The sequence below is a fragment of the Dendropsophus ebraccatus genome, chromosome 8 (genome assembly GCF_027789765.1).
Source record: "Dendropsophus ebraccatus isolate aDenEbr1 chromosome 8, aDenEbr1.pat, whole genome shotgun sequence".
Lineage (NCBI taxonomy): Eukaryota > Metazoa > Chordata > Amphibia > Anura > Hylidae > Dendropsophus > Dendropsophus ebraccatus.
This window is the reverse complement of record NC_091461.1, coordinates 22,048,190-22,073,645: the sequence shown is the minus strand read 5'-3', so window position 1 is coordinate 22,073,645 and position 25,456 is coordinate 22,048,190. Positions and strand designations below refer to the sequence as shown.

The 25,456-nt window shown below is 45.6% G+C and overlaps 1 protein-coding gene across 2 annotated transcripts in view; it reads left to right on the top strand.

Annotated features, from left to right (window-relative positions):
- LOC138798457 (tetratricopeptide repeat protein 31-like) overlaps positions 1-2,414 on the top strand; it is a 62,677-nt gene extending 60,263 nt beyond the window's left edge. For both annotated transcript variants that reach the window (XM_069978924.1, XM_069978923.1), the window contains one exon: positions 1,964-2,414. In XM_069978924.1, the coding sequence (XP_069835025.1) occupies positions 1,964-2,099 (136 nt within the window). In that variant the 3' untranslated portion in view covers positions 2,100-2,414. The remainder of the gene's footprint in view (positions 1-1,963) is intronic.
- Positions 2,415-25,456: the final 23,042 nt, after the last annotated feature.

Here is a 25,456-nt window from a genome sequence, read left to right as displayed (position 1 = left end):
GCCAAGGGCTATGCACCGCGTATCAATATTTAATAATCACTGAACTACGCTGACCCAAACTTCTGCCGTTTAAGAAGGAGAAGAAAATCTGAGCTGCTACATTCTTCCTATTGTGCACAGGGTTTAAAAAAGGTTAAAAAAACAAACCAAAAAACAAATCTATTCCTGACTGCTTGCATAAAAAAACACACACATATGCATATATATATATATATATTTATATTATCTATATCTATCATGCCGAACATTCAGCAGCTGATAAGCACTGGAAGACTTTAAATTCTTAAACAGAAGTAATTTAAAAATTTGTATAACTCTGACACTGGTGAAAAAAAAAATGGTTAAAAACAGCTGGAGTACCCCTTTAAGTTGACCACTTTGCAAATGTTTGAATATTGTAAGATTGAGCTACTGGGGTTATATAATGTTTCAGGGGCTTTTTGTTGTCCTCTGGTCCCTTCAATGCAAGTTTTTAAAATACTAACAACACTTTAGGCAGGGCTGTGGAGTCATTAAGCCGCATGTCCGACTGACTAAATATTCATCAAATACCAAGGAGAACTGCTAACAACGGCAAATATCTGTGATATAGAGGTCAGACGTAGGCCCAGGTTTATGAGCTCCATCAGCGCCCGCACTCCTAAATCATTGTGGCCCCACAGGAACTCCCCGCTTAGCTAGTCAGTGACTATCACGTGACATCACAGATTTGGGAGCCCAACTGGGGACCATGAGCCGTGACTAGAGATGAGCGAACCTGGAGCATGCTCGAGTCGATCTAAACCCGAACTTTCGCCATTTGATTAGCGGTGGCTGCTGAAGTTGGATAAAGCCCTAAGGCTACGTGGAAAACATGGATATAGTCATTGGCTGTATCCATGTTTTCCAGACAACCTTAGAGCTTTATCCAAGTTCAGCAGCCCCCGCTAATCAAATGCCGAACGATCGGGTTTGGATCGTCTCGAACCCGAACCTGGTTCGCTCATCTCTAGCCGTGACGTTTCACTGCAGGGATGGGTAAATAGGATTACTTTATTATGTCTTCACCACCCCCTGCTCCCTAGCTGGATTTTTCACTGTTGCCCAGAATTTCCATTTAATTTCTTTTACACACACACGCACACACGCAGCCTGCAGCAATAGCACACTGAAGTATAACACACAATCTTCTCCCAGAAAGAAAACTGCCTAATAGCGACACCCTTATTTAATAGGGCCAGTGCCCTATTACTTATATAAGTAGGAAACTTTTCTGGTTTTAAAAACTTAAGGTCCTTACATTGGTAGAACATAATATATATTAATAAGGAACATTTATACAATTCATGATAAAAATCATAAAATTTTAAAAGATTTTTTTTTTAAAGCTGGAGTCTGTAATTTTTTTCTAATCCAGCCAAAACTAGCTCTGACTCCATGACTTGTCGACAGCTCTACATACTGTATGTGTGAATGTGACCTTAGAAACACAAACTGCTTCATGTTACTTGACAGTATAGCAGAGGCTGCTAAGGTGACGTCCCCTCCTCTGACATCACTCTGTGCTCTACAGCTATTAGCTGACGTTGCATCTTCTTCATTCTCTGTCCGCCCCATCACATGGATGTATATTGTTCATATAGCCAAGTGTTTCTGCAGGCCGGGAACTGTGCTGGATGTGGGTCTTCCCTATAACTCATAGAGGGGTATCCCAGCTTTTTGGGACATGAATTTCGTTAAAGTACAGTGATATATACATACAGTATAGTGATTTTCACATTTATTACATATGTAGCAGAGCTGAATTTGGCATTTGGTGTTATGATACTGTGTTGCATTTGATTATATGTTGGACCTTGCATTATCTCATTATCCCCTAAAATCGGCTCTGCTCCATCTAGACAACTCCAAAATAATTAAAAAAAGAATATTATGCAATAATGGTCGTTTTTTTTTTTGTTTGTTTTTTTGCCTTTTTTTTTAGCGCTAAGAAGAAAGTAATCTCTAAAATCAATGAATGTTTCTACTGGAGACAGAACGGCTGCACTTACGGTGACAAATGCCGCTACCGCCACATACCGGAGAACAAAGGCATTGACCGAAAACCTTGGAAAAGCTAATCCACGTGACCAGGACGGAGCAGCAATGCCGAGGGATGTAATGAAGAAAAGTGATCCAAGTGCAATTTATTGAAGAGATCTGTTTCTGCTTCTCAGGCTGCGGCCTATCTATCTCCCCATTCCTTCTCCTGCTGTGGATTGAAGCCTGCACTTTATTACTGGACCACACAGCGGACACCTGCCCGCACTGTGCCAACCATTAGAGACCAGAGGGAGGCGCTATGTCGGAATAACGCAGACCTGTTACAGAGCCTAACACAGTATTTACTGGAGTGTGGGATTGCATAACTGATGTCATAGTTATAAAATATATATATATATATATATATATATATATATATATATATATATATATATATATATATTTTATATATAACTTATTATATATGTGTGTATATATTCTGTTCCTCGTAATCATGGAACATAGGCTCAGATATACTGACCCTATCTAATATAGAGATGATGTTAAAGTTAGACCAGTCAATCTGAAGAGCCACCATTCTTTTTCCCAATAGCTCAGGAGGTCGGAGGAGGTCAGGCCCTGACTAATCCAAACTTTTGTCATATCTCTATGACTTTAGAGCACCGCCCTTGTCCTCAGGTCGAGTGTGGGTTTTGCAGCTCAGTTCCATTAAAGTGAATGGAGCTGAGTTGTAATACTACACACAGGACAGGGGTGGTGTTGTTTTTGCAGCCACAAAATTCTGTCTTATAGAATAGTAAATCTTCCTCCTGGTGGTTTTTTTATTGATCGTTTTTTATTTTATTTTATACTTTTAGTATTATACTAAGTACATGTTTTTAAACTATTTTATATACACACTATGGAGGAGATATATCAAACATGGTGTAAAGTGAAACTGGCTTAGTTGCCCCTAACAACCAATCAGATTCCACCTTTCATTTTCCGAAGAGTCAGTGAGGATACACATATATATATATGTATACACATATATATATATATACACACACACACACACACACACACACACACACACACACACACACACATATATATATATATATATATATATATATATATATATATATATATATATATATATATATATATATATATACACACATATATATATCCCTATAACTAATCCTCAGTTATGCAATTTCACCGTCTTAGTATAACTTATGGTATTCCAGAATACGGAGTAGGGTTTCACCTTATGACCATATTTCTACACTATATATTCAAGACCACTGCACCGGTCAGTCGCTTCAGGAACCTTGTATGAGGCAGGAACCTCCGGCCGTCGCAGACATGGATCGCCTTCTCTGAATGTTGGATTATTTTTTCCTCTATATAAAGCGTAGGCCTTGCGGCCGGCACGCTCTACATGTGAACCGCGCCTCTTGAGGACCAAAAATGTTTTGCCTGCCGTGTGCTGGTAGCTGGTCGGAGAAGGTGATTGTCAAGGCCTTCTTTTCCATGTGCCTTATTTTATATTGATTTCTTTCTATTTTTAACTCTTGGAATATTCACACTGTATTACTGAAGTGTTTACATGGCTTATTATTTTTTTTTGGACAATTGGCCCCAAACAATTACTAGATCTTTATTGTCAAAGATTTTTCGAATAACCTATGATATGGCCTGGATCATGAAATGTAAAGGGATGTAGAGGTTGGACTGTATGAAATAACCTCTATAGTAATGTTTATTTTAACAGTATATAATTTATTCCCGTGCACTGGCCTTTTATGTGTTTTTAAGCATTGTACAGGTGGAGCTGTGTTTTTTTTTTTTATTCTAGTGGGTTACGGTCACTGCTACTTTCTCCCAGCAAACAGCACCACCCTTTTTCTCAGTTTGTATATGGTATTACAACTTGGCTGTATTCACTACAATAGAATTTAGCTGCAGTGCCACACTTAAACTGAGGACAAGAGTGGTGTTTCTAGAAGGAAGTGGACCTGTTTTTATAATCCTGAATAACCCCGATCTGTCTGTACTCACCTATCCTCTTTAGTAGTGAGGTCCTCTTGGAATCATGTTGTTAAAATGACATACATTTAGAATGGGCTGTAAAATCTGTCTGGTGTTCATCAGGTTATGTAGAGTACTAGAACATTGAGAATTGCCATCACTGATAAGACTTCACCCATCATAGTTCTGCAGGGGCGGGTCATATAGTAGGCGTGGCTGGACGTGTCTCCCTATTGGTCCGGCTGATTCTACTGTCCAGTTAAGAGCTGTAGCAAATACTCAAATAAGTTTCTTGATGTATCTGCTAAGTTTGAGTGCCCCATGTAATCACACTATGTTTTACAGTCCTTCTAATTTCATATCCTATACATACAATTGATGATGTCCCTGGTTTAGACTCCAGAGTTGTACTTTACAGTATTAACATTGCTGTCATACATTGTATTTCTCAGGGCTGTGGAGTTGGTGAGCCAAACCTTTCCTCAATCATGGAATCCCTCATATTGTATAATAACTAGGAGTAACGCACTTACTGCAGTACAATTATCTGCACTATGCAATAAACCAGGTTACTTAGAAATATATAATAATAATAATTATTAATAAATTATTGATAATCTTAATAAAGAGGTATGAAAAATTAACTTTTCCCCTAACCACAGGATAGAGGAAAAGTAGGAGGTCGTGGGGGTCTGACCTTTGTTCCCCCTGCCGATCTCCATATCGGGCCCCTGGCTTCTGTAATATGTATAGAGCCCATAGTACAGCGCTCTTCTTGCATACTCTGCTCTTTCCGTCACTCCATAGGAATGAATAGAGCCACAGGTCACGTGCTGTACCCACGGCTCTATTAAAAATACAGAAGCCGGGGGACCGATACAGAGATCGGGAGGGGGTACAAAGGTCACGCCCCCAGCGATCTCCTACTTATAGTTTATTTTCCAGGAATACCCCTTTAAGTATTCAGACTTCACAGCTCTTGAACTCCCCCTGAGCTGTGTACATAGGGATACATGGCTTTTAGGCTCTGCGGGGGCGGTACAGCATGCAGGGATTCCTTTATGACCCCCCACACCATGCTCCACCCTTGCACTGGACATAACTCAGTGTATCAGTTCTGCCAAAATGGTTCTTTTGTAATAGTTTCATTGGTGCACTGGCTTTTAGATGTCCTACTAACACCCTCTTTTCTGTCACTACAAGCTCAGTAGCCATTTTGTCCCCCTGTATTATGTGAGAAAAGGAAACTCCTCACTGTGCCAAAAATGGGGAGCATGACCCCTGTAATTGTTGAGATCAGTAGAGAAAGGTCGGGCTGTGACACCATTAACTTTTATGGCTATTCAAGAAATCTGCTTTAGGGGAAAACCATTTGCAGTGACTTAAAGGGGATCTCGCATCACTAGTCCCTATACTGACCTTTTAATATGTATAGATAGGAGCTTTGATGCTGATCACAGTGACGCTATTCTTTTGCACTATTCACTATTTTTTTTTTTTTTTTTTTAAGAAACTTTATATGCTAATAAACTGGTTTGGTGCTGCAGGGACACCGAATGTAATGTAGTAAGAATTACAGGCCGGCACCTACATAACCTGCAAATAGGCTGCACAGCAGTGGGGGTCCTTGGACCGCCCCAGTGCACCAGACTAGCTTATAGGTATATCTTGTGAACGGCACAATGGAGTCTCATAACTATAGTATTATTGTGATCAGGGTTGCAGCGTCTGTCTACACCTACTTCTTCAGCCCTCAAACTGTTGCAAAACTACAATTTCCATCATGCCTGGACAGCCAAAGCGAAGCTTTGGCTGTCCAGGCATGATGGGAATTGTAGTTTTGTAATAGCTGGATGGCCGAAGGTTTCCCTACCCCTTCCCTAAAGTGTATTCATGGGTTCTCATCATATTTGTCCATATGTATACTCGGCTTATCGGAGTGTCCATGTGTCTGGAATGGAGAGGGGTCGACTTAAAGTGCTTCTTACACACACCGATTATCTGACAGATTTTTAAAGCCAAAGCCAGGAACGGACTATAAACAGGGAACCAGGTCATAAAGGAAAGACTCAGATTTTCCCTGTTTTCAGATCCATTCCGGATATCTGTGTGTGTCAAAGGACCCTTATTTGCTGCCTTTGGCTTTTTTCCGTTTAAATGTAGCAACCCAACACACCTGATACCTCTCTCTCTCCCAAGAGTTGAAAGACCCCTATATAGCGAAGTTCAGTGCTCAGCAATGTTCTAAAGTCAAAAGTAGAGAAAGTAGAGAAGTCAAAAGTCTAAAGTAGAGAATGAATGAAGCAAGCATGCATGGTTGGGGGGACAACTGACCTCTGTTCTCACTGGGGTCTCAGCACAAGCACCCCCACTGATAAGCTAGTTACCCCCTATCCTGTAGCCCTATCTCCAGTGGTCCCTGCAGCAGTGATGGCATCACATATGTCTATCATCTCTGCATCATAGATTACAGCTGCAGAGTAGAGATGAGACAATATACAGTAAGGCTGAAGCAAAGCGCTTCGTCCCTATCTGTATTCTGCTCATTGGGCTGCGTCGCTTTGAAGTGTGATCCGCTCTGCGCCACTCCTCTGTAGGTGCTGGGAAAAGATGGATCCCGTCTTGGGAAACTGGGAGAAGATTACCAGGAGGGGATCCATCTTTTCCCAGCACCTGGGAAGGAGCGGCGCAGAGCACACTTTATAGCGCTGCAGCCCGATGAGCGGAATACAAATGGGGACAAGACTCTTCGCTTCATCCTTACTGTATATTCGCTCATCCCTACTGCAAAGGTTAAGAAATTAAAGGGGAACTCTACCGGTATTGGATTGCACCTCCCTATCTGTTGTATAACGATCATCATAATGCATGATCTGCAGTTCTTCAGGTAACATAATAATGCTTAATAATTTAAAGGGACGGTGCAGGATTAGGAAACATGGCTGCTGTGTCTGGTATTACAACTTGGTTCTATAGAAGTGAATGGATTTGAGCTGTAATGCCACACTTAGCCTGTGCAAGGGTGGGGTGCTGTTATTAAAAGAAGGCAGCAATGAGAAAAAAATTCTGATATCAATATTTGCAGACATTGAAGCTTCAGAGAAGTAAATCGTATACTTTAATGGACACTCACTTTAAAGAAACTTTTGACATGTGAAAAGTTTTGATCATCTATGGGACTGGGAAGAAAAGGCCTCGCTTGTGCACGCATTCTGGTGATCAGCCAGGGCCTGAACACTCAGACACCAACTTATCCAAACTAGGAGATGTCAAAAAAGTTTTTTGTTTTTTTAAAGGGACAGTTACACTTTTTAATTGAATCTGTATGTATACACATTGGCTCCACCCAATGCAATCCAGGCCAGTCTGTGCAACATCCCCCCCATGCTCTGCCTGTATTATGTTGTCATGTCATAGATAAACTAATTATGTCCCAAATGGATTAAAGAAAAACTTTTTTTTTTAAAGATTTTTATTTACTGCTGTCTATTTGCCAAACGACCACTAGATGGCAGCATCATCCGCTTATTGTACATTCACCTGTAACAATGCTTGAGAATTCTGATGAAATGTTTTCCAGTCAAGAGGAAAAACGGTATTTTTTTTCCATCGTGCCATCACTACTGTAGCTTCTATTACAGCCCGACTCTATCCTGTGGCCGGGGTCAGTGTGAAGCGCCCCACTAGCTTTATGTTCTCGCATTGTTTGAGGCTTTTTCTTGTGTTTTTTTTTAGTCTGTCTGTGTAATGATTGCAGATGTTATTTATACCGGTTTATTCTTGTAATGGACATTTCTTGAGGATGAAGAAAATGAGGAATAATAGTGTTTTTCCTTGTAAATAAATCTCCAATCTGTGACTGTGATCAGTGTATGGCGAGTGGCGTTCTGTGGGACACTGCGGCTATTAATCGTCATTATGTCATAGGCAGCGCCGCTTCTGTATTGGGAATTTGCAATTTAACGCCGGCTGCAAGAAGGGGGTGATGGGAGGGTTGGGCATTGGACGCATATATATTATAAAACTGCAGGGGGCTACTGAAACGTGGGGGAACAAACCCCCGCGTATGTGTAAATGTACTCTAAGGGGGAGATTTATCAACATGGTGTAAAGTGAGACTGGCTCAGTTGCCCCTAGCAACCAATCAGATTCCACCTTTCAATTTCCAGAGAGTCTGTGAGGAATGAAAAGTGGAATCTGATTGGTTGCTAGGGGCAACTGAGCCAGTTTCACTTTACACCATGTTGATAAATCTCCCCCTAAGGCTTTATTCACACCTTCTGTAATTGTGGATCCTCAGTTACAGACAGATTTAGGGCATGATGATTTTTATTAGGTTGTTCAAACCTTCTGTAGTTTTACCTGTCTGCAAAAAAAATAGCACCTGTCCTAGTGTGGGCTGTAAATGCAGCACAGATTCACCCATAAGAATCTATAGGAATGTCTGTAGTTTTTGCTGTTCCACCAAAACATACAGATCGCCTTAATTTAACGTTCACCTTCCCAGTTTTGTGGATGTACTAAAAGTACGGTTGCACAACGGACACATTTTTTGCGGATTGTGAGTAATAATTGTGGACGTAATATACGGTCCTGAAAACCTAGTGATATCTCCTCTGAAGTCAGCACTGACCTCTGGATAGCAGCTTTCACACAGCTCCCACTGTGTAATCCTTTGTTCTCTGCTCTCTGCTGGTGACTAATCTCCCCCCTCCCCTCTCCATAGAACAGACAGGGCCCGACTGATGTAAAAGAATCAAGATTTCCTGATAATGAGCAGTGAATGAGAGGGGGAGGGGGACCTGGGGAAAGTCTTTTTGAATGCAGATAATGGCATATTTGCCTAATAAACCCGATTACAGAGTTTCTTAAAATCGCCTGTACTATTGATTTCTGCAAAAAAAATAATGAAATGACACTAACACTTAAAGTCAGACGGAGAAGGAAACCACCAAACATAATGCATACAAGTAGAGATTGTCACTTGTGTTCACTCCAGTCTAACACACTGCTCTCTGCTGCCACCGGAAGTGTCCAGAGCAGTAGGAAATCCCCATAGAAAAGCAGAGAGCACTGTGCCAGACTGGAAAGAATACACCACTTCCTGCAGGACATACATCAGCTGATAAGTACTGGAAGATTTGAGATTTTCTTTTAAATGGAAGATCACAAATCTATATAACTTTCTGACACCAGTTGATTTGAAAAATATTTTTTTTCTTCCCCTTTTAAAGTTTTTAGGCCTGAGGTTAGTTATGGCCTGTCCTTGGGGTAGCTCACCTGTATCTGATCAATGAGGGTCCCGCTACACACAGGATTGGAGCAGCCTGCTTCTTTCTCTGTTCTCTGTGTATACAGGCCCCCCTGCCGATGTAAGATTGATGACTTGTCCTGAGAAGACCCTAAGGCCTGTTTTACACAAGCTTATTGGTAAATGTCTGTAATATGGATCCACATGTGGACAGATGTCAGCTGAGATTTCATCAGTATTGCTTCAGTGTTACTGATCCATAATACTGATCACTTGTCTTATAGCCAGAGTATTGCACTATGCTTCAAAAACATGTAAAATAAAGATCACATATGCATCCTCATTATAAAGGCACACTATATTGTTCATATAGTGCAGTATAGGCTCTTACTATAGAGTAGTGTAGAGGGTCTGGTGTATGCTGGGGCTACCTGTTTTTAGCTAGTGTTGCAGGTGTGGGGGTGGGGAGGTCAGCCATATTTATTAGTTTTTGTCCTTTTGAAGTGATTTTCTAATGTGGCCTTCATTTCCCAGGAAGCCTCTGGCTTGGAGTGGAGTCTTATTGCTGCAGTTCACCTAATTGCCTATCTGGCTGCTGGAGTGCAGGCAGATAAGACTATAAGGGGGTTGCAGTGGTGTAGCTACCATAAAGGTAGGCAGCCCTGGGAAGAAGGTAAGAGCCGTCCTCCTGTGTCTTTTTGCTTAACCCCTTATGTACTGCAGTATGTAGGTGACCCAATGTTTACTTACATACTGCAACACAAAAAAGGGGTTGACAAGCAGAAGACAAAGAGATCTGTGCTTCACTGCACTGATAACCCCTGACCTCTACTGTTCACCTGCCAATCAATTAGGAAAATGGGCAGAGCTGATGCAGAGGTCAGGGGTTATCAGTGCACCAGCAGTAAAGCAAAGATCTCCTTGTCTTCTGAACTTTGGGTCACTTACACACTGCAGTACATAAGGGGTTAAGCAGAAGGTAGTCTGCTATTGTACCTATGTATTTAATCATAAGGGCTTTTAATGAGCCCTTATAGTTACAAAACAGTGGACTGACAGAGCAAGCAGCCATTGGCTCTCTGCCCTGCCAGTCTCTCTTGTGATTATGCCTCCGGCCACAAGATATTTTATTTTTTGGCCACATCACCCAGTGTGTGTGTGTGTGTGTGTGTATGTGTGTGTATATGTGTGCTCTCCCCACTAGGAGGCACCCCTTGGCAATGGGCTTCCTTCTCTGGAGAGAGGGATATCTGGCTATTCCCGTGTTTTGAGACTCGTAACTGAGGCTCCACGGACCACTTTTTTGCATATTCAAATTTTGTAGGGGACAATCAGTGGAGACTCTTAAATGAGTACTCCATTGGAATTTTTCACTGTTCTCCCTGAGTTTAGTGATTTATGTTTTGTTGGTCAATTTATCATTGCCCCAGTAGCCAGAATCCTGCTCCACACTGACGAGGGGCAAATACCCCGAAACTGCAGTCTGTGGATGGATGCCTAGCCTTGGTAACCCTTGTCTTATGTCGTTATACTCGCCACAGAGTTAGACTTTGACTTACAGGGGCCACCCTGGTGTTTCCCTATATAAGTATAGTATATTCTGATCTCATATAGACAGCAGCATACAGATAGATCTTGTTAAAGAGGTATCTGGGAGCAGCCAGAAGGGATCAGATAGCAGGTAATAATGTCGTCCTGGCCTTAACAGTAAGTCAGCTGTCCAAAGACAGCATCCTCATTCCACTGCTCTAAAACCAGTATATAAACAGTATCCATTTATTCCCAATACAACTGGTTTTAATAGAAGGCAGCCATCTTTTTCTTGTAATCCTGTAAACCCCTTTACAGTCATCTACTACGCAATGTTTGGTAAATGCAGAGAGAAAAAAAAATAAATGCAGAATAAATGTGCAGTAAAGCTTCAATCTGACATGTGATAATCTAATATTTGGGAGTCTAGCACAGAACCCTAATGTAATAGTCTATGATAAGACTGAGCAGGAGTTTGTTGTTTGGGATTACTAAACCATAGCTTCTTTTAAAAAACAGCGCCACCCCTATGGTTGTGTGTGGTATTACAACTCTGCTCCATTTACTTAAATGGAATGGAGGTGCAGTACTGCACACAAACTGAGGACAAGAGTGGTGCTGTTTTTGAAAGAAACTACATTTTGTTAATCCTGGAGAGCCCCTTTAAGAATACAAAAACCAATAACGTTATAGTCTCCACTTCATCCGATAATCCAGGAAGTATCAGGTTTCATCCTTTTCCAGATTAAATTCATTTTACGCTGAATAAACTGCAAAACAACTTGTAAAAAAAAAAAAAAAAATCAATGGATTATAACAAGCTGCTCTTGCTCTGGATGCCGGTCCTGATGCGCTGCGGGTCCTGGGCTGTTTGGCTTCCACTTTGCCTCGTTTAGCACTTTTGTGCCCCCAGGAGTCAGAATAATAAAAAAAATGGCGCTCATCGATTGGATGCGTCAATAACAGCTGAGTGATCCGGATCTGACATAAAATCAGTAACGCCGATGGATCCGGGCGCGCAGACCTTATATTCTCCGCGATGTGGCTGACAGCCATGCTGTTTATTTTGGTGTTCTCAATTATTTCACAAGAGACGGCGCTTTAAATAATTGTGTCCTTGAGGCATTCTGAGCGAGCGGCTTCATGTAGTGTGAAAGGGAGGGGCGGCAACAGAGGAGCCCGGTGCTGAGTGCTGGCAGCGGCTTACAGCTACATACCTTAGTACCGGAGGTCCCAACAGACAGACAGTGGCATCTCCTAAGGTGTAAAGAAGGAGCCTAAAACCCTCTATGACCAAATGTACCATGTAGGCCAAGATTTCATAATCAGAGCCTGTATATAGTACATAGGCCCCGCCCCTGCTGAGCAGGGAGGAGGAGCCTAAGAAGAGAACCAGTAATATAAATTGATCTCCTTCCATAATGAAGTTGGATTCAGTCCTAGAGAGTCAGACATCTTTTCCAGGACTCCCTAGGGCTAGTTCCAACTTCTTCAGGAGGAGGAGCCTAAGAAGAGAGCCAGTACTATGAATGGACCTCCTTCCATAATAAATTTGGATGCAGCCCTAGGGAGTCCTGGAAAAGATGGATACAGCCTATGGCTGACTCCCTAGGGCTGCATCCCACTTCTTCAGGAGGAGGAGTCTAAGGCTGGGTTTACATATATAAGTTTGAATCAGTTGCGTTTTTTGTCTAAAAACTGACCACAACTGATGCCAAAAATGCATCAGTTGCCATCAGTTTTTCTATCCTTCTTTGCCATCAGTTGTCACAAGTTGCTCTGATCAGTTGACATTTTTTTCCCCAGTATGTTTTCCTGCCATTTTCAATGGGATTTGCGGGGGAGCGCACAGGGGGGCTATATACTAATTGGGGGAGCTCACAGGGGGCTCTATACTACAAGGGGAGAGCGCACAGGGGGGCTATATGGGAGGGGGAGAGCGCACAGGGGGGCTATTTGGGAGGGGGGGAGCGCACATGGGGGCTATATACTACTGGGGGAGAGCGCACAGGGAAGCTAAATACTACTGGGAGGGCAACAGGGAGGCTATATACTACTGGGGGAGAGCGCACAGGGAAGCTAAATACTACTGGGGGGGCAACAGGGGGGCTATATACTACTGAAAGAGCAACAGGGGGGGCTATAGGGGAGGGGGAGAGCACACAGGGGGAGATATATGTTTATTTTTTTACATTGTGCTGCTATTTGCCTCAACGCCGGATGCCAGAGCCGAACGGCATGCGTCCTGCCCGGCGAGGCATCCGGCGCTCCATTCATTTTAGTGGATGCGGCGCCGCACAGCCTTGCGGGCCACACAGGAGGACGCTGCATGCTGAGTTCTCCCGTGCGCTCGGTCCGGCGGTGCGGCGTCACTATTTACACGCCGCATATATTGAACGATCCCATTGAAAACAACGGGATCAGTTCAATAATGCGTTTCCCTCCGGCGCTTTTCTCATGCCCCGGAGGGAAACTCCGCTGCACCGCCGGACAAATGTAAACCCGGCCTAAGAAGAGAACCAGTACTATGAATGGTCCTCCTTCCATAATGAAGTTGGATGCAGCCCAAGGGAGTCTTGAAAAAGATGAAGACTTCTTCAGGAGCCTAAGAAGAGAACCAGTAATATGAATTGATCTCCTTCCATAATGAAGTTGGATTTAGTCCTAGAGAGTCAGCCATCTTTTCCAGGACTCCCTAGGGCTGGTTGCAACTTCTTCAGGAGGAGGAGGAGGAGGAGGAGGAGGAGGAGCCTAAGAAGAGAACCAGTACTATGAATGGACCTCCTTCCATAATAAATTTGGATGCAGCCCTAGGGAGTCTTGGAAATGATGGATACAGCCTATAGCTGACTCCCTAGGGCTGCATCCCACTTCTTCAGGAGGAGGAGGAGTCCAAGAAGAGAACCAGTACTATGAATGGACCTCCTTCCATAATGAAGTTGGATTCAGTCCTAGAGAGTCAGCCTTAGGCTGTATCCATCTTTTCCAGGACTCCCTAGGGCTGGTTTCAACTTCTTCAGTACTATGAATGGACCTCCTTCCATAATAAATTTGGATGCAACCCTAGGAAGTCCTGGAAAAGATGGATACAGCCTATGGCTGTATCCATGGCTTTTCTGGGACTCTCTAGGGCTGCATTCAACTTTTTCAGGAGGAGGAGGAGAAGGAGGAGTCTAAGAAGAGAACCAGTACTATGAATGGACCTCCTTCCATAATAAATTTGGATGCAGCCCTATGGTTGTATGCATCTTTTCCTGGACTCCCTTGGACTGCATCCAACTTCTTCAGCCCCCTTTATTAAATGCTTGCGTCCCGCTCATCTCTACAAATAATCTCTTTTCTCCCGCAGTTCCTGGTAACTTATCAAATGCAAGAAACGTGGCCTTACCAAGAAAGTGCCTCCTGTACACCATTAGTTAAAAGCCAAGACTGTGATACGAAGATGGTGAACAATAGAAGATGAATGCTCCCCCCTCCCCGAGGAGGTACGATACTATATTATTTATGTAGCGCTGATCAGATGATAAGTAGTACAGAACCAATTAACTGTTCCTTTGGCAACCGAGTATTATCATCTGCTTAGGCAGAAATCAATAAGGCAGAAATATACAGAGACATGATCTCCAAGAAGGAAGGAAGATTAGGAAGCTAAGCAGGAATTTAAAGGGTAACTCCACATTCTGTGCTACTTTACTTTGGTAGAATATTCCTTAAAGGGGTTGTGCCAGGATTAACACTTCACCCCACTCCTTTTTATATGGGATGTGTTAATGATAGAACACCCCCTCTAACTAGAAATGATGGATATCAGGAAGGCTCCAGTGTCTGAAGGGGTTAATTTAAAGAGGGCACGGGGTCCTACTTCTTCTGGCTGAGCAGACTTAAACGTCACGTCTCAAGCCCGCGTCAGAGACCAGGAAGCGGACGGGCAGCTCGGACCGAGACATGGCGCTGGAACCGGGGGTGGGGTGTGTGGTGGGGTAAGGAGATGTCATTGCCCTCATCCACCTCCTGCCCGGCCATAGGCAAAAAAGCCCCCCAGCCCGGAGTACCCCTTTAAAGGGAATGTGTCAACTGAAAATGCCTATTGTTATAGGCAAGCCTTATTTTTTTTAAGTTTTTTTTTTGTTTTATTTTCTTTTTTAATATCTTCATCTTAAAACAATCCTGAAATCGTGCAGTTTTCCTAATAATAAGCTGAGACTTCCTGTTCTGTACAGGTCACTTTGGAGCACTGTCTTTTTTTACCATCACAGACAGGTGACTGTAATTTATAGATTAGACACCATTGACAATAGCTGAAGCGCACAGCTTGGCCACAGGGGGCAGCAGAGGTGTAATGGTGAGGCCTCTCTGTACTATACATACGTCTCCTTCCCTCAGTTGTGAGCTGCTGCTTCCTGCTAAAGACATAGAAAACTGTATCCAAGTTGTTCAGCCCGTCTCTCCCCTCTCCCTTCTGCGGCAGCTAATGTAAACAGCTCCCTGGCCGGCTGTTTCTGCACTCTGTACAGCAGGGAGGGTAAATGACAGTAAGGTCACAAGTAACTTGACCTCAGATTAAGCGTCACACAGCGTATTAACAGACAGCCAGTTTTCTGTATCTTCAGCAGAAACCAGCAGGCTCAGAACTGGGGTAAGGAGACAAAAAAGGTAATGACGTGAATGGAATGGATTATTAGTCTCCGAGAGGGGGAATGATTCAATATATATTTTACCTAACTGAAATACCCCATTAAAGGGGTACTCCAGTGAGGAAAAAAATCTTTCAAATCAACTGGTGTCAGAAAGTGCCAGAGATTTGTAATTTACACCTTTTTATAAGTCTTACAGTACTAATCAGTTGTTGTATGTCCTGCAGGAAGTGGTGTATTCTTTCCAGTCTGACACAGTGCTCTCTGCTGCCACCTCTGTCCATGTCAGGAACTGTCCAGAGCAAATCCCCATAGGAAACCTCTACTGCTCTCCAGAGTGGAGACTTTTAAATAGAAGTCAATTACAAATCTCTGGCACTTTATACCATCAGGTGATTTGAAAGATATTTTTTCTGCTGGAGTACCCCTTTAAGTACCCTTTCAGCCACTGAATGTAGTCAGAGATGACCCATTCACTAACAGCAAGCAGAAATCTTACTAACAGGGAATAATAGACAGAATATACATATATATGTATAAGTGCAGAAAATGTCAGGAAACAATAATCAAGATTTATGTCCAGACCTCCAAACATCATAGGTGTTATATACAAGGCAGATAGAAGTAACATATGGCTTCTATAAATCCCTGCTAGCAGTAATTGTGTGTAGGAATATTCTTCCCTCCAAGGCAGGCAACTGCAGAGATGGTATATATGTAAAAACAAGAGAGAGAGGATGATCCCATTTAGACAGAACATATGGCGTTTAAAAGGGTACTCCAGAAAAAAATTATTTTTCTTTTAAAACAACTGGTGTCAGAAAGTTATTTGGATTTACTTCTTATAAAAAAAAATCTCAAACCTTCCAGTACTTATCAGCTGCCGTATGTCCTGCAGAAGTGGTGTATTCTTTGCAGTGTGACACAGTGCTCTCTGCTGCCACCTCTGTCCATGTCAGGAACTGTCCAGAACAGGGTAAAATACCCATAGAAAAACTGCTTTGGGCAGTTCCTGTTACGTATAGAGGTGGCAGCAGAGACTGGAGAGAATACACCACTTCCTGTAGGGCATACAGCGGCTGATACGTGCTGGAAGAATGAAGATTTTTAAAGGGGAACTATCAGCAGGTTAATCTGTTGATGTGTCCCTAGACGGGAAACGGCGAGGAGAAAGGTATGTCTCTTACCTTCCTCCTTGGTGCCGTTCCAGTGCAGTTAGTAATTTGCGCCACGGTCCGGTGAGATGGTTAGGGGCACTGGGGCCTCAGATTAACCCTCTCAGCATTACAAAGAAGTTACAAAGTTGCAGGTAAAGCCTGCCAGACACTTGTTTACATCAGCCTCCTCAGAAAGGAGGGGGAGACGGAGAGAAAACCTCACACGTTTTTTTGTGTCTTAAGCAGAAAGCAGCAGCTCAGAACTGGGGGAAGGAGACTGAATAGATAATAACAAGGAATTGTTAGTCTCATCATGGCCAGCAACATATTAAAAGTTGTGTTTGAGTGGAATACCACTTAAAGTTTTTGATTGGATTTTACACTGGATACAACTAGCCAACTCTTATCATCGGGTCACCAATAAAATAGTGATGAATTGAAACTTAAAGTCTTTTCGAAAGTTCCAGAACTTTTCATTATACAGTGATGAGGCTTTATTCCTCCAAATCCCCTTTAATATTAATATATGACATACTTTTCACTGATGAAAATTTAAGAAGAAAGTCCACGCGGTTCACACGTTCTAGCTCAAAGCCATCTGCAAACGTGAAGCCCGTTCCAGGGATTTGTAGGAAATCACTGCACACAGGTGAGTATCACCTCATCAGCTCGGAGAATACATAATATAGGGGCTTCCTCCGCCAGAAAAAATAAGAGGAATCGGAAATTCCAAAGAGACCAAGATGATTATTTATGCCTTTCTTATATTCCGCAGGAATGAACCGTGACCGAAATGTTAAATATTATAACTGGCAGCGTCACCGATGGGATGCCTATTTTTTTCTCCAATTAAAAAAAAAAGTGCAACTTTACAAAGACGAGATAAAAAAAAAAAAAAAATCCTTCGACTACTGTTACTCCTTGTGGAGATCACCAACTGACACAGGCAATGCTTCCTGGGAAAAATAATATGCAAATGAGCTCCCCTCCTGAATAACAATGTTTTTAGTGTTTCCTATTGGAGGAAGCTACCCTGTAAGGGTGGGTTCAGGCTGAGCCGCGGAATTCCGCAGTATGTCCGTGCGCCGAAAGAAGTGACATGTCACTTCTTTCGGTGGATAGCGGAATACGCTGGCCCATAGAATGGTGTCTATGGAGCCGGCAGAAAGGCGCGTGGCCATGCGCGCGGACAGCCGACAGGATTCCCGGAGTTTATCTGCAAAAATTCCGTAATGTGAACCCACCCTAATGCTGCGTTTACACGGAACGATTATCGTTCTAATTTTCGCAATATTGATCACATTTGAGCGATAATCGTTCTGTGTAAACACGGCAAACGATCAAGCGATGATCGAAAAATCGTTCATTTTGATTTTTCAACATGTTCTCAAATCGTCTTTCATCGTTCGCTAAAAATTCGCAGATCGTTTCGTGTAAACAGTCTTTCAAAGAGTCACCCTATGTAAAAGATGGGCTTAAGCGATCTTAAAAACGATTGCATTAACGATTTTTCTTATGAATTTTCTTACGATTTTTCTAACGATTTATTCGTCTAAACGCTGATCGGTATAAAAACCAAATTGTTGCTTCAAAATCGTTAAACGATCGATTGAGCGAACTATCGCTTCGTGTAAACGCAGCATAAGTCGAGGATGAGGAACCTGGGCCCTTCAGCCAATGCAGAACTACAATTCCCATCACGTCTGGACAGCCAAAGGGTCACAGTTACCACATACCAGCTGTTACCCCCCCCCCCCCACAGGGCTGCATCCAACTTCTTCAGCCCTCCGTTTTTAAATGCCGAATGATCGGACTTCAAGCATGCTTGAGTTTTGCGCATCTCTAATCCTAAGGGTAGCTTCACACGTACTGCATCGCATCGGATTTTCTGCTGCGGATCCGCAGCAGATTTGAAGCCGTGTCCACTCATTTAGTCAGATCTGCTGCGGATTCGCAGCAGAACATTCGCTGTGGTGCGGTATGTGTGAAGCTGCCCTAAATCATGTTTCAGGGCTCTTTTAGGTATTGGATCTTTACTTGTGGTATAGTACCCTCCAATAGGTGGCAGTATAGAGCCAGTTTTCTTCCTCCTGGCTGACAGCTGTCGTGTATACATCAGATCCTGCATTCATGTGGTTTTCCTGTCCATCTCACCTCAACGTTGACTTCTCTATTATCGGCATCGGAGCTGTAAACACAAATCGGAAGCCTCTATTTAACGTGAAAAAAGTTGCCCGATAGCGTCGGCTCTGAGCAAATGCAATTGTGACATGAAGGAGTCACCATAGCACATAACCTGCATCTCTACAGCAGGAGTCTCAAGCTCACAACCCTCCATCTGTTGCAAAACTTCAACTCCCATCATGCCTGGACGACGGAAGCCAAAGCTTTATTTATCCAGGCATGATGGGAGTTGTAGTTTTGCAACAGCTTAAGGGCTATGAGTTTGACATCTGTGCTCCATAGTATCATACTAATAATACCGTGTTTCCATAAAAATAAGTCTTATATAAATTTGTACTCTTAAAGATGCGCTAGGTCTTATTTTCAGGGGATTTTTTATTTTTCCATGAAGACGAATTCACATATCACATGCACAGCAGGGACAGAGCATACGATATGGTGGCTTCCGGCCACCAGGGGGAGCTCCCCACAGCACACTTGTACAGCACAGCAGGGACAGTGTACAAAATGGCGGCTTCCAGCCAGCAGGGGGAGCTCACCACAGCACACTGGTACAGCACAGCAGGGACAGCGTATGGTATGGTGGCAGGCGATGGCATAATGGCAGACTGTGTGCAGCTCTACATCTGGCAGGAGGGGACAAAGGGGATGGCAGAACAAAAACCTTGCTAGGTCTTACTTTCAGGGGAGGCTTTATATTTAGCAATTCAGCAAAACCTCTACTAGGTCTTAATTTCAGGGAAACAGGGTACTATAACAGTGCCTTATGATCTTGTTTATTGAACCAATCACAAGGCCCGACCATTGTGCTACAGGTCCTGCCCTGACATCGGGGGTGATAATTGTACAGGGTCAGGTAGGGCATTTTCCTTTACATCAACAAGGTACGAGCAGAATGTGCGCTAAAGAGGATGTGTATGGCGGGCGATGGGTTGGGCAGCACTGGTACAGAACCCTATTCAGATCATTATACAGCATTACATCACCGCCTGCTAGAATCATGTTCCCCCTCACAGGACTGGACTATGTTTTGATACCTTTCAACTTCTTTTGCGCAGAGATTCGAAGCCCTCGGCTCCAATTAAACGGCGTACAATGAACAGAAGGGAGGAAAACACGGCCGCACCTCACACGCTCACAGACAGTCTTTATGTGCACAAAGTATGTCGGCATGGGGGGAAATGGAAACAAACCCCTTCAATGCTGAAAAGACACACCACAGTCTCCTATACTCAAATATCTTATTCAGGAATTCGTAGGTTGCGACACCTTTCTAAAATCCTATGGAAATTCCTGTGTGTTCCGTCTTCAGCATCCTGAACGGAATTAGGGAAGGAGCTAAAGGAGAAGGAATCTGGTTAAAGGGGTATTCCTATCCACAGTATATGCCGTAAAGACTGTATATATGCCATAAATGTCTAAGCTGGAACTCCCCCTTTCTAGGACAGGCCTTCCAAATCTTACACAAAAATCAGCTGCTTGCAAAATCCGCTACATCTGTCCATACAGTGACAGTGAACAGAGCAGGAAGCAGACAGCTCCATATGTTTTGCAGTGGTTATGCTGGGTTACTGCATAGTGATTTCAGTTTTTAAACCAGCTTCCAACATAATAATAGGTTGGCCTTTCCAGTTTATAGCAGATTGCTTTTCAGCTTTACTGTGTAGGCAGGGACAGAATAAGCAGAGTCATTTCAACATTAAAGGCCATATGATTTAATGACAGAATGCTTGGGGCAAAGCTATAGGGGGTTCAGAATTAGCAGTAACACTCAGGATCTAATTCCTGAATAGGCCCAAAGGAAGGAGAAAGAAAGGGTAAGCTGCCGCCAGACTCCTGTGGAAACGGCTTATCTCTCTGAGAACAAAGGGATTAGGCAGTGGAAATCTCACATGTCCGATACATCTCTCGAAATTGGGAGGCTTGGATGATGTGTATGAGGACCTTTAAAAAGACTATACTCCAATCACCTATCACTTTCCTGGCTATACTCCAATCACTTGCATTGCAGCTGTCATAAAGCATGCAAACTCTCCTACACTGTCTATTCAGAGGAAGGAAGGAAAGTTATTTCTCCAATTTGGCCACCCATAGTATAATAATATGCAATGATAAAGTATCAACATATGTGTATATATACACAAATTATACGCACATTACTTCTCTCCCCCAGACATACCAATAATTCTGGAAAGACATTTCCTATATATAAGGTTCTCTCTTGGCTACGCTATATTCCCTGACTACACATGACCACGTGTCTACATCTTTACGTCTTGCCAATATTAGCGGCTTCCCCCTGACCCGACGTATGCTGCTGTTGTATCTGGCACCGGCGCTGCCTAGTAAACCAGGTTAAGCATACACTCTGTGTGTCTTTATCATTTTTACAAGTCGGCCATAAAACATTACATAAACGTGTAGAAGAGGAAGAGCTCTATGCATGTGAAGGAGAGGTTTATAAACTCCTTACGGCTCATAAAGTTAATAGCGCACATCCTCAACACAAGATACTGGTCCTTAATGGTAATGAATATGTCAGGACGTATAGAAATGTAAGTACTCACTCCATTAACTGGGCCTTAGAGGTCAACCGAAGGCCAAGAGGCCATTATAGGGCGTTTAGACCCTACAAAAGATGTGTGTAATGTCTAATATGGATGGATCTATGTGGTATACTGGGCTATAGCTGGGCCGTAACATTGTATGAACATATACATGTCTATGAAAATTCCACCAGGGGGAGAAGCTAGCTACTTCCTCAGTCATAGATGACACTTGTCTGAGGTGTAAATTCAATAAGATAATGGAAGATGGATGGTCAAAGAGGTTTCTTTCACTGTCATTGACTCCAAGGATCGAGTTTTCTAGAGGATCAGTTGAAGAGCAACTTAGTGGAGAAATATGGCCTGGTCAAGTGGATCCATATCTCTGTGGAGAAAAATGACCTGGTCATAAAGATCCAGATCTTTGAGGAGAAACATGGCTAGGTCAGATGGATCCAGATCTCTGTGGAGAAATGTGGCTAGGTTAGGTGGACCCAGATCTCTGTAGAGAAACATGGCTGGGTCATATGGATCCAGATCTCTGTGGAGAAATGTGGCTAGGTTAGGTGGACCCAGATCTCTGTAGAGAAACATGGCTTTGTCAGATGGATCCAGATCTTTGTGAAGAAACATGACTGGGTCAGATGGATCCAGATCTTTGTGAAGAAACATGGCTGGGTCAGATGGGTCCAGATCTCTGGGGAGAAATGTGGCTAGGTTAGATGGACCCAGACCTCTGTAGACAAACATGGCTTTGTCAGCGGGATCCAGATCTCTGTGGAGAAACATGGCCGGTCAGGTGGATTCAGATGGCTGTGGAGAAACATGGTTGGTCAGGTGCATTCAGATCGCTGTGGAGAAACATGGTTCGGTTAGCTGGTCCCAGATTTCTGTGGAGAGTCATATGGATCCTCAGATACCTGGATGGACATAGGGGCAGAAGCGTTGTGACCACACAAGTACAACTGATTCCTTATGGCAGGAGGACACTATCAGCAGGGCCGTATTTGCCACTAGGCACCCGCAGGGAACACTTTTTTTATTATTATTATTAAAAAAAAAAAAAAAAAAAAAAAACCTCCGTAGGCACCGGCCCACGGGTGCCTAGTCCGTGCCGGGAGGGGGGGGGGGGGGGGGGTGACGGGGCGGCCAGGAGCAGGATGGGCAGGAAAGCTGGTTCCCTCCCCCCATGCAGCTCCGGGGTCCGGGGTGCGAGGCAGGGGGTGAGCTTCCGGCACACACAGTCTGACAGAGGCCGGAAGCTCACAGCTGCAGCCCCGCGATGCCCGATCTTCTCTCCTGCTCGGCGGGGCTCACGTGATGTGATGTCATCGCCGAGCAGGAGAGAAGATCCGGGACCGCGGGGCTGCAGCTGTGAGCTTCCGGCCTCTGTCAGCCTGTGTGTGCCGGAAGCTCACCCCCTGCCTCGCACCCCGGACCCCCCCAGCCTCTCCCCCCTGCCCCACAGCGTCTGCCCGCCCCCCGGCCTCTCTCCTGCCCCCCCAGCCTCAGCCTCTCCCCTGCCCCCCAGGCTCAGCCTCTCTCCTGCCCCCCAGCCTCTCCCCTGCCCCCCAGCCTCTCCCCTGCCCCCCAGCCTCAGCCTCTCCCCTGCCCCCCAGCCTCTCCCCCTGCCCTCCAGACTCTCCCCAACCTCTCCCCTGCCCCCCCAGCCTCTCCCCTGCCCCCCAGCCTCAGCCTCTCCCCTGCCCCCCCAGCCTCTCCCCTGCCCCCCCAGCCTCTCCCCTGCCCCCCAGCCTCAGCCTCTCCCCTGCCCCCCAGCCTCAGCCTCTCCCCTGCCCCTCAGCCTCTCCCCTGCCCCTCAGCCTCTCCCCCTAAGCCCCAGCCTCTCCCCTGCCCCCCCAGACTCTCCCCTTAACCCCCAGACTCTTCCCTGCCCCCCAGCCTCTCCCCCTAACCCCCAGATTCTCCCCTGCCCCCCAGCCTCTCCCCTGCCCCCCCAGCCTCTCCCCTGCCCCCCCAGCCTCTCCTCTGCCCCCCAGCCTCTCCCCTGTCCCCAGCCTCTTCCCCTGCCCCCAGCCTCTCCCACTGCCCCCCAGCCTCTCCCCTGTCCCCAGCCTCTTCCCCTGCCCCCAGCCTCTCCCACTGCCCCCCAGCCTCTCCCCCTGCCCCCCAGCCTCTCCCCCTGCCCCCCAGCCTCTCCCCCGCCTCCCCAGCCTCTCCCCCGCCCCCCCAGCCTCTCCCCTTAACCCCCAGACTCTCCCCTGCCCCCAGACTCTCCCCCTAACCCCCAGCCTCTCCCCTGCCCCCCCAGCCTCTCCCCCTGCCCCCCAGCCTCTCCCCTGCCTCCCCAGCCTCTTCCCTGCCCCCTCCCCCACAGCATCTCCCCTGCCCCCCAGCGTCTCCCCTGCCCCCCAGTGTCTTCCCTGGTCCCCAGCCTCTCCCCCCTGCATTCTCAGCCTCTCCCCTGACCCCCAGCCTCTCCCCCTAATCCTCAGCCTCTTCCCTGCCCCCCCCCCCAGCCTCTCCCCTGCCCCCCAGCCTCTTCCCTGCCCCCAGCCTACCCCCCCAGACTCTCCCCCTAACCCCCAGGCTCTCCCCTGCCCCCAGGCTCTCCCCTGCCCCCAGGCTCTCCCCTGCCCCCCAGCTTCTCCCCTGCCCCCCCCAGCCTCTCCCCCTAACCCTCAGCCTCTCCCCCTAACCCTCAGCGTCTCCCCTGACCCCCAGAGTCTCCACTGACCCCCAGCCTCTCCCCTGGTCCCCAGCCTCTCCCCTGCCCTCAGCCTCTCCCCCCTGCATTCTCAGCTGTTCCCCTGCCTTCCAGCCCCTCCCCCTGACCCCCAGCGTCTCCCCTGACCCCCAGCGTCTCCCCTGACCCCCAGCCTCTCCCCTGGTCCCCAGCCTCTCCCCTGCCCTCAGCCTCTCCCCCCTGCATTCTCAGCTGTTCCCCTGCCTTCCAGCCCCTCCCCCTGACCCCCAGCTTCTCCCTCTGACCCCAAGCCTCTCCCCCTGCCCCCAGCCTCTCCCCCTGAACCCCAGCTTCTCCCCTGCCCCCCTGCTTGGGGTCTATAAGGGTCAGTGTATTGTTTGCGGTAGTGTACTGACACAGCCCCGCGGTCACTACAGTACACTAGAGCAAACTTTTAAACTAGGACCCAACTACAAGAGCTGCAGGCACTACAACTCCCAGCATATCCTGAGGGCTGCAGAATGTCAGTACATGCTGGGAATTGCAGTGCCTGCAGCTGTTGTAGTTGGGTCCTAGGTGCATTATGGATAACAATACATAGATCTGTGGGGGCTCAGTGCAGGGAAGTGACCCCAGAACAGCACTAATAGGGGATAGGACAAAAACATCCCTATCCCCTATTAGTGATGTTCTGGGGTCACTTCCCTGCACTGAGCCCCCACAGATCTATGTATTCTGATCTCCCACAACGCCTCCAGGACCCAACTACAACAGCTGCAGGCACTACAACTCCCAGAACAGTCTGCAGCCCTCAGGATATGCTGGGAGTTGTAGTGCCTGCAGCTGTTGTAGTTGGGTCCTATACACTGTATGCTTTGTGGCATATAAGAATACATAGATCTGTGGGGGCTCAGTGTAGGGAAGTGACCCCAGAACATCACTAATAGGGGATAGAGGGAGATGTTTTTGTTCTATCCCCTATTAGTGATGTTCTGGGGTCACTTCCCTGCACTGAGCCCCCACAGATCTATGTATTCTTATATGCCACAAAGCATACAGTGTATAGGACCCAACTACAACAGCTGCAAGCACTACAACTCCCAGCATGTACTGACAGTCTTCAGCCCTCAGGATATGCTGGGAGTTGTAGTACAGTGTGGACAGATGTATTGCTGGACCTTCAGGGCTGATGGTTGTCACCCACAGATTGCAGCCACAGGAGCCTCTGCACACAGTGATTTATCACAGGGTTGTCCTCTCAGAGACTACAACTCCCAGCATACCCTGAGAGCTGTATAAATGGAGGGTGTTCTGAGATTTGTCACAGATACAGATGAATTCAGGAAAGGAGCGGGTCAGCATGTCGTGTCTCACTGGTTCTATATTGGTGGGCTCCAGGTGCCCCAGCCCAACACTGGACAGAAGTGGTCCCCAAACTAAGACGTCCCCGGCCTCCTTCCTCCATCACG